This window comes from Temnothorax nylanderi, unplaced genomic scaffold, assembly GCF_030848795.1.
Source record: "Temnothorax nylanderi isolate EJ_2023f unplaced genomic scaffold, tnyl_v1.0 TNYL_tig0008_pilon, whole genome shotgun sequence".
In the NCBI taxonomy this organism is placed as follows: Eukaryota; Metazoa; Arthropoda; class Insecta; order Hymenoptera; family Formicidae; genus Temnothorax; species Temnothorax nylanderi.
The window spans coordinates 125,138-141,389 of NW_027249070.1; the positions used below are offsets into that span (position 1 = coordinate 125,138).

General features: G+C 38.0%; 2 protein-coding genes across 2 annotated transcripts; both read left to right on the forward strand.

Moving 5' to 3' along the window:
* Positions 1 to 416: 416 nt before the first annotated feature.
* On the forward strand, positions 417 to 2,015 carry LOC139782517 (uncharacterized). Its single transcript, XM_071721549.1, has 2 exons — positions 417 to 733; positions 1,517 to 2,015. The coding sequence occupies exons 1-2, from the start codon at positions 629 to 631 to the stop codon at positions 1,769 to 1,771; spliced, it is 360 nt and encodes a 119-aa protein (XP_071577650.1). The 5' UTR covers positions 417 to 628; the 3' UTR covers positions 1,772 to 2,015.
* A 4,696-nt stretch (positions 2,016 to 6,711) lies between these two features.
* On the forward strand, positions 6,712 to 12,442 carry LOC139782896 (uncharacterized). Its single transcript, XM_071721977.1, has one exon. The coding sequence runs from the start codon at positions 8,806 to 8,808 to the stop codon at positions 9,556 to 9,558; it is 753 nt and encodes a 250-aa protein (XP_071578078.1). The 5' UTR covers positions 6,712 to 8,805; the 3' UTR covers positions 9,559 to 12,442.
* Positions 12,443 to 16,252: the final 3,810 nt, after the last annotated feature.

Consider the following 16,252-nt stretch of genomic DNA (forward strand, 5'->3'; position numbering starts at 1 on the left):
AGAGAGAGAGAGAGAGAGAGAGAGAGAGAGAGAGAGAGAGAGAGAGAGAGAGAGAGAGAGAGAGAGAGAGAGAGAGAGAGAGAGAGAGAGAGAGAGAATGTAATATTATAAAATTAAAAATTTATTCGCAAAATTGATATTTAGATGAGTTAGATAGCATTTTGCGATATATACATAACAGGTTTATTTTATTTGTCGAGAAGCTCTTGTGGAGTACATACATATATGTACATATACTCCTATTGGCATCCAATCCCAGAGGCAGAAAAGGAGAGTAGTCTGACCATGCCTGGCCGTCATAGGCCGTTATGGGTAACCTTGAAGAATCATCACGCCCGCCTCTACCCCATATTAATGTACGATCGCGCAACAAAGCTCCATTGGTTGGCAGCAACCGCCAACTACTAAAGAAAGAAATGGAAAAAGAGGAAATCGCGCGGCTTAGCGCACGTTCGTTTTCCGCTTGAGACAAGGCGACGCCTTCTTCGAAGGTGCGCTAAGAAAGGCCGGAAAGAAAAGAGAGGCCGGAGCTGGAGCTGGAGCCGGAGCCGGAGTCGGAGCCGAAGCCGGAGAACTGAGAAGGGAGGTAGAGGTAGAAGTAGAGGTAAGGAGATTCACGGTCGAGGGAATGAGGGATTTCTTGCTCCTATATAAGAGGTCGGACGTCGTATTTTGGAGTATTATCGTACTGACTGCTAGCCAGACATATACGAGCTCCAAGATGTTCAAACTGGTAAGTTAATTGAGATTTATCCTTTTATATTTTTCACCGTGTCTATTTCTCTATCGAGGAGATCAAGCTCGGTGACGTCTATTTTTCTCGCATATATGTAATATGTATATCACGTATATATTATATACGTATAATTTAGTTCCGCGCGTACTGTATAATATCGACTCGTATAATATTTCCGCGTTCGTGTCTCGTCATTCGTCATGTCCTTTTCGATCCATCGCTGGATCAAAAAGCGTACGCGAGTCTCTTTACGGGTAATTCTGCATACACTCGCCAGTTTCGCAAAACTATTGCAGATTCATTTCCGTCGCTCATTGTCAGAGAGAGAGAGAGAGAGAGAGAGAGAGAGAGAGAGTTAGAGGAGAGACGCATCGCGCGAAAGGACTCTACGTATCGTTGAGAGATATGCGCCATTCTAAAGCATGTCAGTTATCAGTCATAAATGCCCGATGGAACACCTAATTTATTCCCAAGTTAATAAATTTAAAACAATTCTGAGATAAGATGTATATTAAAAGTTGGATAACAAGGGTAAGGTGTATCTCTCGCCATCTCATCGTTAGATTGCAGTCATTTCCGCTGTAAAACGATATCGAGTTGTTATATACGCGACCGTGTCGCGTAACACACAGAATTTGGCTCTATCACTATATACGACTATAATATTAGATATAAATTATCATTTGCAATATCGTATATATACTATCATCTGCAACAATATAATGATAACAGTATAATATTACTACGTTAAATAAATATCTCATTGACTCATTGTTACAGTTGTGCTTGTTGGCTGTTTTGGCATTTGCCGCGGCTGCGCCCGCCCCAGAGCCCGCACCCGCCCCAGCACCAGGACCAGCACCAGCACCAGCACCCGGCGCGATCATCGGCGCCCCGCTTGTGACATCCTACAGTGCTCCCATCGTTTCCGCGCCGTTAGCTTACAGCGCGTACAGCCTACCGACTTACAGCGCGTATTCAGCAATCCCGGCCTTACCGTACGCGTATAAGAGTTATGCAGCCTACGTGGCCTAATCGTCTAAATATCCACCAGGAGGACCAGGCATCGGAGATTAAGGACCAATTTCCATGGACACACACATGCCATGGATCCACAAATTGACCGATCAACACCCACGAAATCTTTTCCAAAAGATTTTTTCAACCGCGGATTTGTTTCTCCGCGGTTCGTTCTCTTTATCCCCTTAACTCATTCGTTCGAATAACTCTGCCCTCGCATTCCATTAGATCCAGAATCAATAAAGCCGCTTAAAAGCAATTGTGTATGAGTGTTTCTTACTCGATTCCAACGCCACCCCTCACATTCCACTCCTTATTCCCCCTTGTACGATTTACTTATACATGGCATATATACCTTACATACTTAACATATAAGAAAGATCGTTTTGTCACGATAAATCGAAAATCGAAATCTACATTGAACTCGAGGAAAGAATTTTTAAATTTATACATACGCGTGTACACGCCGTTTTATATAGGCTGTCTCAGAAACACCCGAAATTATTTAAAGAATACTTTAAAGGCGAAAAAATATATTTCTTCGATAACGCCTAACAATAAATAAAATAAAATTTTATTTCTAATCTAATTGTAAGACTCGATGAGCGAAATATTATAAAATTACAACGGCCTATTCTTTTGTGTGTTCGATATCATACGCCTGCAGGATATAGAGCACGGAAAGTATGTGGGTTGACGCAATGTTCTTAAATATACACGTACAATGCATACGTATCTCGAAGGTATCATCGATGACGTGCAAACGAACGCGTTGTTCCACGTTAAAGGCACGTACATCAATGTGTATTATTTTAAAAAATCCTTTGATATGGCTCCCACGTAAGATGGAGTTAGACAGATCCGAATAAATCTATCGAGTATTCCGTGTAACTTGTATAAAATTGCATAAATTAAGTCGCGATAAATCAATAAATCAGATTAAAAATTACATTTAATATTTTAAAAGATGCGTAATTAACTAGTAGATACATCAAGAAATGGCAATGCGTTAAAAAGTAAAAACTTTATTCTTTTTGTAATAACTCGTCTAAATATTACATTACCGCCTATAAAATCATGCGATTTATATATGGTACAAGATTTTTTTTACCCGCATATATGTAATATTATATATAATATTATATTTAATGTTACTGTAGATTTTGGAGAATGACGTACTTATATTTTAAGTAAGATTTACGCTTTCTTTCTTGTGTACGTTGTCGCGGGTGACAACTCGAGCACTGCATACGCCATACGCAATGACAATTATATTAAAATTTCGTTACATAAAAGGACACATCTTGTAAATTTGTAATCTCACATGACGTACGTATGCATGAACCGATTTTTTGTCCTTAATCTCGAAATGTGCAAGCAATTCTCGCGTTGAAAATAAAATTTTCCAGAACTTCAGAACCATTTATCGCACCGAAATTTTAAATTGATAATCGTAAGACCAAGAGAAAGTTAAATTAGTTGCTACAAAATGAAGTAATATAAATGAATAATATTACTGGGGATAATTTTCCACCAAAGTAAAGAAAAATCTTGGTATCGTCCGACCTCGAGTAAATTAATCAATATAGAGAAATGATTGCGTTAGTGGTAATCTGTTGCAAAAAGGCTATTATGTGTTATGTTATCACGTTATGAATCTGATTATGTAAGGATCGGGTGTAGGAAGAGGAAGAGAAAGAGAGAGAGAGAGAGAGAGAGAGAGAGAGAGAGAGAGAGAGAGAGAGAGTAGCCACAACTCGAATAATTACTTCATTCATGCTGTTCAATGAACGTTTCTCAAGACTAATTGGCATATGCGGCACACAATGCTAATTGGAGATTGGTTGAAAATTACGCGTCTTATAGACCTACGCCGAATCCTTCAGCCAAATCCTCGGTTTTCTCTGATGTGATAACGAATTTAATGTAAAAAGCGTTACAAAAGTAGTGCTCTCGTAGCTGTCTGGACTGACTCTAAACCAAAAGTGGACAGAATTCGTGAATACTCTTTTAAGATATAAAATGAATAAAATGTAAGTAAAATGTTATGTATATACCTATATAAAACATCACACAAATATGCATGTACGTGTAAAATTTAATTTAGATGTTACGTTGTGATGTGTATTATATACATATAATAAATAAACTTTTAGAAGAATTAAAATAAGCTTAAAAAATTACTAATTTAAGACATTTTTCTCATGAACGTCACGTATGTTAGTTGTTATTTTGTTAATGTAAAAGAAAGAAAACACTCGTTTACGCTAAGTTGAGACCTCCGAGACTTTTGTTACGTGCTAATATATATATATATATATATATATATATATATATATATATATATCTATATATGTATATAATATACACATATATATATATAATATACATATAACAGATAGTAAAACCAATGTCACACGCATCGGCAGGGAGATATACTGAGCGTTACGTAACAAAGCGGCGTGTTTTAATAACTGGCTTTTATAATAAAGCAACGACCCGAGTATCCAATTAACGACAAAGCATTGTTTCGTTATTGCGACTTAGAGCCGTGCAGAAGAGAACTTTGATGGCGGCCGATGAAATCTATTAACGAGACTTTGCATGCAAACATAAAAGTTTTACGTTAAAAGTGCAATATTATGCAATAGGACGGATTTTATGTAAGTCACAAAAATATGTGAATGCTCGGTTAACTTATACATATCATTATATAACAATAAAATTCATGAGAAGTATTAGAACGATAAATACATCATAAACATATTTCTAATAAATTATTAATATATTATTAAATATTATTTAATACACCAATTGTTATGAATTATTTTAAAACAAAACGCATAACTTAAGTATATAATATGTTTATCTCATTCTTATAATTATAAATAGGTAAATTATATAAATACATGGCCGGTTCTATTATGTTTGCGTTTTGTTACGTGTTGTTTTAATTAATCCATATTACGCATAATTGTGCAGGTAACACATGCTATTTCTGAAACATAAACACGTGCCTTTATGTAATTTCACGTCATCGCTATTGAAAGCTCTCGAATCAAGAAGATTTGAGACGTATATAAACAATACGTACATAACGTTATCATACTATTACATCGACATAACGTATAATAGCCACAAGATAAATTTGGCTATTCGTCATTTGTGAAAATCGTGAAATACGTTTTATGCATATCGATGTAATAATTTTCCAATTTTCAAAATAATTGCCGACAATTAGAGCGCTGCAACAACTGTAAATTATTGCATATTTATATTAACAAGTCTTTTGAGATTACTTTTGCTTGAGGCACAGTGAGATAAATGATAAATCATAGTAAGGTAAAGTCATCATAGTAACACCTCACATAAAGGATAAAGATGGCGAGAAATTTTATAGGCGTATAGACGTTTGTTTTTCTATTTATTGTCAGTCATCATACGTAATCATATGTAATATAATTTTTTAAATCACTATAACATTATACCAGTATTTTATGTTTATAATTGTAGTTTTGTTATTTAAAATTAAGTAATAAATTTCTATAAATAAAATTTTAAAATAATTTCTAAATTGTTTCCAAATAATTCTAAAATTGGAAAAAATTTCTGTTAAAAACAATTACCACCGACAAGAAATCAGATCTATTTCAATTGTTGCTTTTTGCGATTTCTCGTAGCTAATTACTGTACGTAAGCTACAATTATCAATATTATAAATATAATTAATAAAAAAAAGTACATTATATATTATATCGTTTTGATTTGCCATCTAGATGGTTAATTAATTAACGGCAGGATAAGGAGAGAATAGCCTTAGAATCAATCGCTATTTTTCGAGAGAGATAAAGCAACGGACCGGCTGAGAAAGAAAGTGACAGTCGAGCTTTATGCCGTAAGCCGTAAAGCCCATTTACACATTCGCAATTGGCATTGTTATACAGCGTTGCGTAATCAGTTGAGTTTTTGTCATTGCGCCCTATGCGCAGTTATGCAAGTTGCCAACAATAATATTGGTTTTTGCTACGTGAATGCCAGCAGACGTCATCGTCAAGCATAATCACATACCTTCTCGTATAACTCGTATACTTATGCGGGATAGTGACAGTGAGAGATGACTTGCGAGAGATACCGGCGGGAGATGAGTAATCGTGATCGTACAATTTACAAAACATGCACGCGCAATCGACAAGACATCGCGTCGTTTTATTATTTCCATCACTTTTTCTGTTCCGTGCCATTGGAACACAAATATTTAAATTATATAGATCGAAATGTGACATGTGAATTTGCGGCAAGCTCCTTTATTAATTTTAATAATATTTAATAATTTATCCTGTAAAATTCTACGACGTATTTTTTCATACAACTATTATTGTGAACGTCATATATTAAACAATTGTAATTCTCGAAATAACATTTGTGGAATAGATTTAAAAGTAATTCATCACGATATATAGCTGTAATATATAGATGTAAACGTATAATATAGAGTATGTGTGAATACACATTTGATTAATGTACGTTATAAACAAATGTCCTTTTCCTCATTTATAAATTTGTATCGAACATTAACAATTGCATTAACTTTTGCATCATGATATAACGAATTTACCAGGGGGGGGGGAGGGGTTTATGGAGAATTAAAATATAAATCTATAAATTTTAGTCACGTTGCATTCGCATGCTATACATATAAACTGCAATATCCAGAGATCATATAATTTTGTGACAATAAATTATTTTAGATTAAATTTGATAAATTTTAAATTTTTTTTCAGAAAATTACTACTATACTTCTTCAATACTTATTGACGTTTTAAATATTTAGATTATCTACTTTATGTTGAAAAATAAAAGAAAAATACCGTATAAAATATCAAATTAAAAAAAGATACACACACACACGCGCGCGCGCTCAGCATACGTAGAGAGAGGGAGGGGGAGGGGGAATTCTTACCGCGATACTTTTTTTATGCTATATTTGCATTATGTATTATATATTTATATGTATATTAGTATATATTTTTATCGTCAAACATTTCCTTTTTACTATTCTAGTAGTGTATTATTAATAGAGCTATACATATAATAGTGGACAAACGTGCTTTGTCGCGTTATCGAATCTATCGTAAAGGCGATGGTAGCGGGAGCGGGAAGAAAGTGTTGATTTGCAATTGGTTTATATATACCGCGCCTCACGTTTCTGTCCACGTGAATTAAATTTGTTCAGTGTCGGAATATCAGTCAGTTGACTAATTGGTAAGCGCAATTTAGCTTATGAGATTCTCGGCAGGGGGGAGGGTAATATTATATCTTGCAGAGTATTATAGCTGTACGTCTTTTCGTCGAGATAACGTTAAAATTATCTGTTTATTCCGATTTCTACGCGTACAATTATAGTAATTTTTGTGATACAAATAGATCAGAATATAATCAAAACTTCTTGTTGATCCATTTAATTATACGCATACATATGCTTAGATACATATATTATACATAGAGAGAACGTATAATCAATGCGGGTGTTTTTGGTTGGGAATCAAATAATCGGCATTGCACGTATTGATTTTCAAAATTACTTCTCTCGCAGGTACATCCACCCCTTGACATCGATCGGTAGGTTCGATGAACGCAGTATAATTAGTTTCCAAAATCTATATTATAGATGGAGAGAGAGAGAGAGAGAGAGAGAGAGAGAGGGGGGGAGGGGAGGAGGGAGGAGGGAGGAGGGAGGAAGAGAGGGAGAGTTGAGCAGGGACAGAATGAGAGGGAGAGAATGCAGCTCTCCCAAAATACTAAATTAAAATTATATTCTTGAATATCGGTTACGGGACCACCGTTATCTGATCGCTACGATTGTATCCGCGTGTATAATCGGAATCATCTAGCGATGAAATATTAAAAACTGCAATGCGCGACCGCATGGCATGAGATGTAATTATAGTAAATAATCGATAATATTACCAGAAGAGAATCGATCGACGACTTACGAGGCACATAGCGAAAAGAGATAGTTTATGTTTAATTAATATAATACAATCAAGATAGAGAATATTAAATATTGCGCTCTCCTTAATTTGTTAAAAAATATATAATATCTAAATAAAAGATATTTTGTTCAGACAAAAATATTTAAATTAATTTAAAAGAAAACGTCACACGCATGTATCTCTCTCGTGTAAATTTGCTAAAATCGAATATGAATATGTCAGATTTATTTGTCAAAATCAAGTTGATTTCCACTGACAATGTATTTTATATATTGACAAGTTTAAATGTAATCGCGAAAGATCGGACATATATATCTCGATCACTACGATGTCACGTGTTAATTATCGCTAATCGCTACCGTCCTTTTTTAAATTGTCGACGCAGAGTCTTCGGTTCGAAGACTAAACCAAGAGTTTTATCGGTGGCGGTGTCTCGTTTCCATTACCGCTGTGCAGCTCGATGCACAGCTTCCTACAACCCCCTCGCGATATCCTCGGACGCACACGTACTTTCACGTGGACGGCGGGGCATGCGCGTGTTCCCGCGTTCAGCTGCGAGGGTATAAAAGATCGCGTGTCGAGCGCATCGGGCTCAGTTTAATCTCGTGAGAGCAAAACGTAAATTGAGAGCAAATCGTCCTGACGAGGAGAAGAAACGATCGAGCGATCGATCGATCGGACGAAAAAGATAAATACAGCGGAGTAATAAATATAGTCTGGGGTTGTCAAAAGACCCAAAAGTATCGAGTAACAGGTGTCCATTTCCGTATATGAAAGTTGGACAGAGACAACTGGGATCCACTTTCGGTCCACGCGCGGCAAGTACGCGCGCGGCGCGGCGCAACGGTAGCACCCGACATAAATCCGCGTGGATATATACATCTAGAATCTACATACATCCACAAAATCCGAAAGGACAAATCTATGCAACGATTCACGTAATAGACACGTAATAGTGTTACCCGGTCGCCACGGTATATCTATATCTTCGTCCTTTCGATATCTCGTTGCGTTACCGTTGTAGAACCGTGTGATTTCAAGTGTCGCACGAGTCAAATGTCAAATGATATGGAGGAGTCCACGCAGCTGACCGTGGATGATTTGAACAATCACCGACAGCATCATCATCGATATCATCATCATCATCATCATCAGCAGCAGCATCACCATCATCATCATCATCGAGGTAGAACGCCGGTGATGGGTGAGATCGGTGACGACGAGTGCAGCACTGACAGTGGCTGCAGCAGCGGTGGCAGTACCGGAAGCGGAGAACATCTGTCGCGGCGTGGTAGCGGTGAACGATTGTGCAGATCCAGCAGGTCTTCGAGAACACATTGCTATCCGGAGCGGCTGCGAGGACGACCGACGCGATCGCAAGAGCGGCTTAGCACTAGCGTGCAAAGATCGTCGGAGCGCACCTGGAGCCCTCCCAAGGACGTCAGGAGTCTACCTCGTGGTGGTGTTTCGCCCTTGTCGTACTCCTCCAGTCCTTCGGATGCGCATAGCAGCAGCGATAGCGACTCTCTCAAGAGGTCCTCCACCGCGGAAACTCTACGACGGGCCTTTCAGAATCTCAAGATCACCTCATCCAAGTGGGATAGCAACAAGGAGAAGAAGCACGCGAAGAAGAGCCCGAAGAGGATCTTGCGTAGCCCGGTGCCCTACATATATGTCCGAGGACCATCCGGTCTACCCACTCAAAGGATTCCCCGAAATTCCGCTTTTCAGCAGCAAATGATACAACCCTCCTCCTGCCAGGATCCGATCGATCTCTATCGATATAGATATCTACACGACACGTCGTAAATGAGCGAATTTGATGGCGGAGTGAGTTTTATCACCAATTTCGATCGCTGCGCAGGACCAAGATACTAGGACTGAAGAAACTAAAAAGTTAAGGATAAAATCGAAAAGGCATGCACGATCGAACGTCGTCCTTTGATCGTCGTGCTCGCGATATAACTATAACGAACATAACTCGTTACGTCCCGTCACGTCGTCGTTGTTGTGACGTTGTCATTGCCAGATAAAAATTACGAATTCCAAAGGAAATCACGCGATATCCGTAATTTCGGGCTCTTCCTGGATTCCTTCCCCCCTTCTCTCACGTTCCTCCGTTGTCTCGTCGTTCATTCGACCGCGATTACATTTCACGTGCGACTTACTCACTACCGTAATATACCGGCGTAACTTCTCGAGTCGAAGCAGGCGAATGCCTACTTCCCTTTCGAGTAGTATAAGTCAAGCGTATAACGCTGACTCAACGCGAGTTAATCGCTCGGCGATGAGCTCAGCGAGACGAGCGATGAGGAAGGAAATGAAAAAACAATTAACATAAAGAGAGATTACGTTAAACTGCCGTATCTCTTGATATACGCCACGATCGTATTGGTTGCATACGATCTTCGATACTGGATAATATGCAAAAATTATTTGCATATTATTGAATTACGGAAGTGAACGACAAAAGGACGTACGGTCGATCTTGTTGATTATTTTCTGAATTATTAATCTTGAATTGAGATATGCAATGTATATCAAGAGAATAAGATAAACTTTCGTGTATTCAGGATCGTCTGCACAATAGTTTCTAATACTTTTGCAACACCTTTTTATTAAAGACTTTGCCGCAGAGTGTTTAAAGCCAAAAAACTCTCTCTCTCTCTCTCTCTCTCTCTCCCTTTCTCTCTCTCCCTCTCGTCACGATATGTGTTGTGTACCTACATGTAGAACTATAATACAGCCACTCAACTCTCAATTAGATATTTTTCTCTGACTATCTGACTAATGTTCTCTGATTAAGCGTACGCGAGATGTTTAGAATGTACGAACGTGCAGACTGATAAATTTAATGTACAATATTAATATGTATTATAATTCATATTGTCACTCATCAGTAAACTTATATGCAAGATTTTATTAAACACATGATTATCTCTATATTGTAATTTCCACTAGCAAGAATTTAATTATTTAATAGAAATTACTCTCTTTAATGAGAGACGAGAAATTACGATGTAATAATAATAATAATAACAATAACAATAATAATGTCGCAAAAAGGTTAAATTAAACTACTCGATACGCTGGAAAATGCAATTTTTGAATGCATTTAAACGACGCATATATGCCTCCAAGGTATCAAAGTAACGTTATAGCGAGGGCTATACGAATACATCTGAGAAAAAAAGTCGAACAAACGATAAATTAATATAATTATTTCTCGTTTATACTTATGCTTCCTTCATTCATCATTGTCGATCATAATGAGAATGATATACTTTTATCATACTTTTCATCGGCACTATAAAGAGTCGCGATTTCTTAATCGCGCGATAAAAGTCAATTACGTATATCTATATCGGCGCGTAAAATTTATAGTATATCTCAAAATTATTTTAGATGCAAAATAAGGATATTGTCCTTAATAATTTGTACTATGATAATTGTACTATTATAATTGTGAATTATTATGTATAAGAAAAGCAAATCACTCGTGTAAGAATATTGTTTATACCAGCGAACCATCTCAGTTGCGCGAAAGAAAAAGTCTTTTATTTGTATATATAGTATTAAAAATCAAGTATTCAGAAATCAGTATTATTTAAGTACAAGATATGTAGATACATTATAAGAATTGGGATCGACGGATATTGTTGAAAAATGATAAGCGATACATATCACTATTGATGTTTTCCAAACACTCGTAGCTTTTAAGATATTAATGAGCAAGATTGACTTGAGTCAAAATAAAAAAGAACAAAGTGCGCGTTTAGGTTTTTTGAGAAGATCCGAAATATTATTAAATCTATTAAAAAATTCTTATCGCTTATCTCTTAAATAATTATATCCATTTTTTTTATATTTTTGTATAATATTACCATACTTTATTCACATAAGTTTACAATTTATTATTTAGATTACTTTAATCTCAGGTCTAACTAAAGTTATATGACCCTAGATCTATTTGCTTTTAAATCTATCAAAAACTTATATCAAAGTTACAATTTAAAACAAGTGACTGATTAATACCAGTTACGATTGTTTCTTTCCGCGTTGATCGTTACGTAAACGGCGAAAAGCTTAATCAGGTTAATTGGCAGTACGTAATCGCACGACATGTAATTATTATTGTTTATGGAAGAAAAAACGTACAACAAGTGTACGTTGAGGGAATCCTTCACAACTGACAAAGACTGATTAATCACAAAAAGTCGAAAAATGTAATATAAAATATGGGGGAAAGAAACGAACTGAAATGTGATTAGCAAAAATGTATGACTCATGAAATACAAAAGCGATTGGGACAAAAACACACACACACACACATACACGCACACACACACACACACGCACACACATATCTGTAGAAACCTTCCGCAAACTCATCTATAAAGAATGTTTGTGCGATTCATCTCTAGTGCCTTGTAGGTACTCCCAAGCGTGTCTGCACGATTAGATGTTATCAATAAGCGAAAATGCGAGAGAACAAAATCATATGCGCCACGGTCGCGGGTCATCGTTAAATATACATGCGTAAATATGATGATGTAATCGCGCGGAATAATCGTCGTGTTGCAACAAGAAAGATGCCATGGGATAAAGATCCGTTACACTCAGGACTGAATGTTTTGTATTGTTTTGTCTATATCGACCTTTACGTTTCAAATAAACGTTTTTCATTCTAAAATCTTTTTTCCCTTTCTTCTACCCTCTACCAAATCGTAACGTAACGTAACCATAAAAAATGTACAAACAATTATATCATTAGAAATAAATTGGCAGAATAGTAGTAGCAAAAATAATAATTCAAATGACAAATTTCGCAAGCCAAACGGTACAGTTTTTATACTTGGAGAAACGATGCTTGGAATCATACATTTTGTTCACGTTATTTATACTATATTTTATAATAGCATAAAGCTTCGTAGAATCCAAGAAAATCTAAATACATGAACATTATTTCTCGCACGATTTCGATATCATTTTGACAGATCAGAATAATTCGCGACCGGTTCTTTATTCGTATCCTAGACAGAGGATTGTCTTAAGAACACGTGGTGCACGTTAAAAGCAGAAGTCAACCGAAGCTTGCCAAGCACGCCTGGTCAATTTCTGAAAGTTGCGGTATAAGTAAAGCCGAATTCAGACTAACAATAAGCAAACGAGCGCGAACAAATACTCGTTTCAACGAGTACGAACGGCGAGACGCCGCGCCGCGCCGCGTCGCGCGTCGCGCGTCGCGTCGCGTCGCGTCGCGAATATACATATGTAGGTATATTGTATTATAGCTTATACTGCTTATACATACATATATAAGTATATAGCAACGTATTTATTCGTATCTGTTGGCGCGCTCGTTCCTTTAGTCTCTGTATCCAACGCGTATCTTAACGCGCTACACACACATTGGGCAACGAAATATCTTTCGCGGAGGAGAGAAAGAGGATAGGTAGGTAGGTAGGTAGGTAGGTATAGGTACGTACGCGCATTGCAGTCGCGGTAAGTATGTGTTTTTATCCATGGCCATGACAGAACTAAAGCCTGACCTAGTTGCAGGAGCTTGCACTCCTGTGTGACGTCAGGATGCGCAGGAGCCCCATTCACGAGTCTTGGACAAAGTAGATCGGTAGGTATCCACCTCCGTGAAATGTCATAGTTCATTCAATGATCCGCTAGCTTATTCTCTTCCTCTCGTTCATTTCTCTCTCTCTCTCTCTCTCTCTCTCTCTCTCTCTCTCTCTCTCTCTCTCTCTCTCTCTCTCTCTCTCTCTCTCTCTCTCTCTCTCTTTTCTCTTTGCCATTTATAAAAATAGCTCTTTTCTTTAACGTTAAACATCCTTCCATCAATTTTGAATTATTCCGATTATCATTTATTCCAAAAAGGATTAATCCCTCACGTTTAGTTAAATAGCCACTTTCCGCTCTCTGCAATGCCTCGATATCTTTACTGCTTTCATATATATTATAAAATGTTTACCGTTGACATCTTATAACGTCGACATAAATTTCTTTTTAAAAGATCGATTTTTAAATAAAATAAATTTCACTTTAGAGAGGATTATAATAATCCGCTCCCTTTTTTCTACCGTCTCATGAAGATTATAGGACTGATAGATTTAATTTGAAATCGATTAAACGTGTTATTACCGTTATTATTCTACAATTCTACAAATGCGCTGAGAAAATGCTGAGCGAAAAAATTCAACTCCAATAGTAAATTATGCCACGGTATACTACGAAAATTTAAAATTCTCTCAAAAGTATCTCAAACTATATATGGAGAATTGAGATATTCCAAATTCGTGGAAACCTTCTACCACCCCTTCGAAGCTGACGAGTACTTATTGTTAGTTGGTCTCTCGCGGAGGATGGTGAAACGGTCACACGAAACGAAACGCAAATAAGTAGTTTTATCTCGAGATAGACGCAGCTTCCAACGTGGACTCTACGCTCTATGTTGGACTGTCCGTGATCCTTCGCTTTCTCTACCCCATCCCCCTACGCTCTACGCTCTACGCCCTACGCCCTGCGTCCTATGCCCTACGCAATGTCTTTGGCCCAGTTTTCTCATCGACGCGCGGCGCGGCGCGGCGCGGCGCGGCGCGGCGTAGTGACGTCATTCACGTCATTGAGAAGGCCACTGACAATACGTCCCAGTTTCCAGTTTCCAGTTCCTGCCGCCGCGCAATGCGGAACAAACTCGGTCGGGGCTTAATCCTGTAGCCTTCGATTCTTTGTCGCGGTCAATTTTGGATCTCACTCCTCGTACGTATGTACATATACGTACGTACGTACGCGTGTACCACACTAGGCGTCACGCGATGACCTGTTCTCGTCGCGTTCTCCATTCCGCGTGAATATCGCGATCGCGACGCGCATCATCACGCGCCTCGAGGCTCGAGGCTCAAACAACAGTTACAGTTGACCACTTTCGAATTAACGAGTTATGAAATGTAGTCTAGAAAAGTTTATATAAAATATACAGATATTGGCTAAAAAAGGCAATTATTAAGGGAATGTCGGACATCGGATAATTTTGACTTGGCAAAGTTGAAATCAAGATGGTCAAGCTGAAATAAACTTAAAATTATCGGATATTATAGGATTATTTATATAACCATAGATTATTATGCGTGATGCCTTTCTCTCCCTTTCTCTTCTCATTTTCCTATATTTATATAATTCTAGATTATATAAAAATATGTAAGATTTAATTCATATGCATTAAGAAAAATAAAACTCAGCTTAATATATTTTAAAAATGGTATATGATTATACATATTACTTTTGTAACTGGAAACGTAGATTATTTTCAAAATTATAAATTTTTCCAAATTTTTTCAAACTAATTTTCTTGAAAACGGGATCTCGGATATAAAACTGGCAACAAAAGAAAGATTAGTTCTAAAACAAATTATTTTATAGACTTATTGTCTCGACGGTGATTACGGCCGCTATTTACCTGCAATTACGCCCAATTATCCGACGTGAAAATTTCAGTCGTGTCTAGTAAATGGTACGTTAAACGAGATTTACGGTACCATTACGGTCGCTAATGCATACGGGTTGATGCATACGGCAAGGACATCGAGCTCAATACAAGTCGAATCGATGGTATCGAAAACAATGGGGGGGGGGGGGGAGGGAGTCGCGTCTCGCGTCCCCCATTCACTTGATTCACCCGATTCACCCCGTCTCGTCCGTGCCTCTGCCTAGCGCCCAGCCTGCAGGGGCTACAGGCCAGTACAGGCTGCAAGCTGCAGCGCCTGCAGCCATCTAGCCAGCCAACCAGTCGCGTACGTCTCGCGTCTGGTCGCTCGTGGTCGGAACGAACGCTGCGTGGTTGAAGCTGGGAGCTGGGAGTTCATTGACCTTCCGTTCCATCCCGATGTCCCGATGTCCCGATGTCCCGATGTCCCGATGTCCCGATGTCCCGCGATGATGACGCGATCGTTACGTCACGTCGTCATAACGACGAGCCAGTCCTCTCTCGACCACGCACGCCCGACGGGAAACTGGAACTTTGACCTGCAATCGGGTCGACAAACGGATTACCCTGTGGATGACCCTATGGCACCCCTTCTCTTCCGCTCTTCTCCTTCCGCCTCGCGCCTCGGAAAAACGTAAAATTACCTCACCCTTTTTCGTGCGCTCTATCGTATTATATTTTGAATGCAGGGAAAATTTCTTAATGTTCGGATTCGTATATCAATCTCTCTGATCCCCAGATTCTACGTATCGATGCACTATACATCGAAGTACATATGTATGGTAGCGTGTCAATCTGCTCTCTCGTGTTAATTTTCCGATGAAATGTCATGCGTGACGTGTCCTTCCACCCCTTAAGCGTTCTCTACATAATTAAGATAGACAAATTTCTTATGAAAATCCAAATAGATATATAGATTTCAAACACAATTTTTGAGAAACATTTTTTTCAACAACGTCTTGTAACAATCAATGGTAAGTATGCATTTTTGCAATAAATTTGACAATG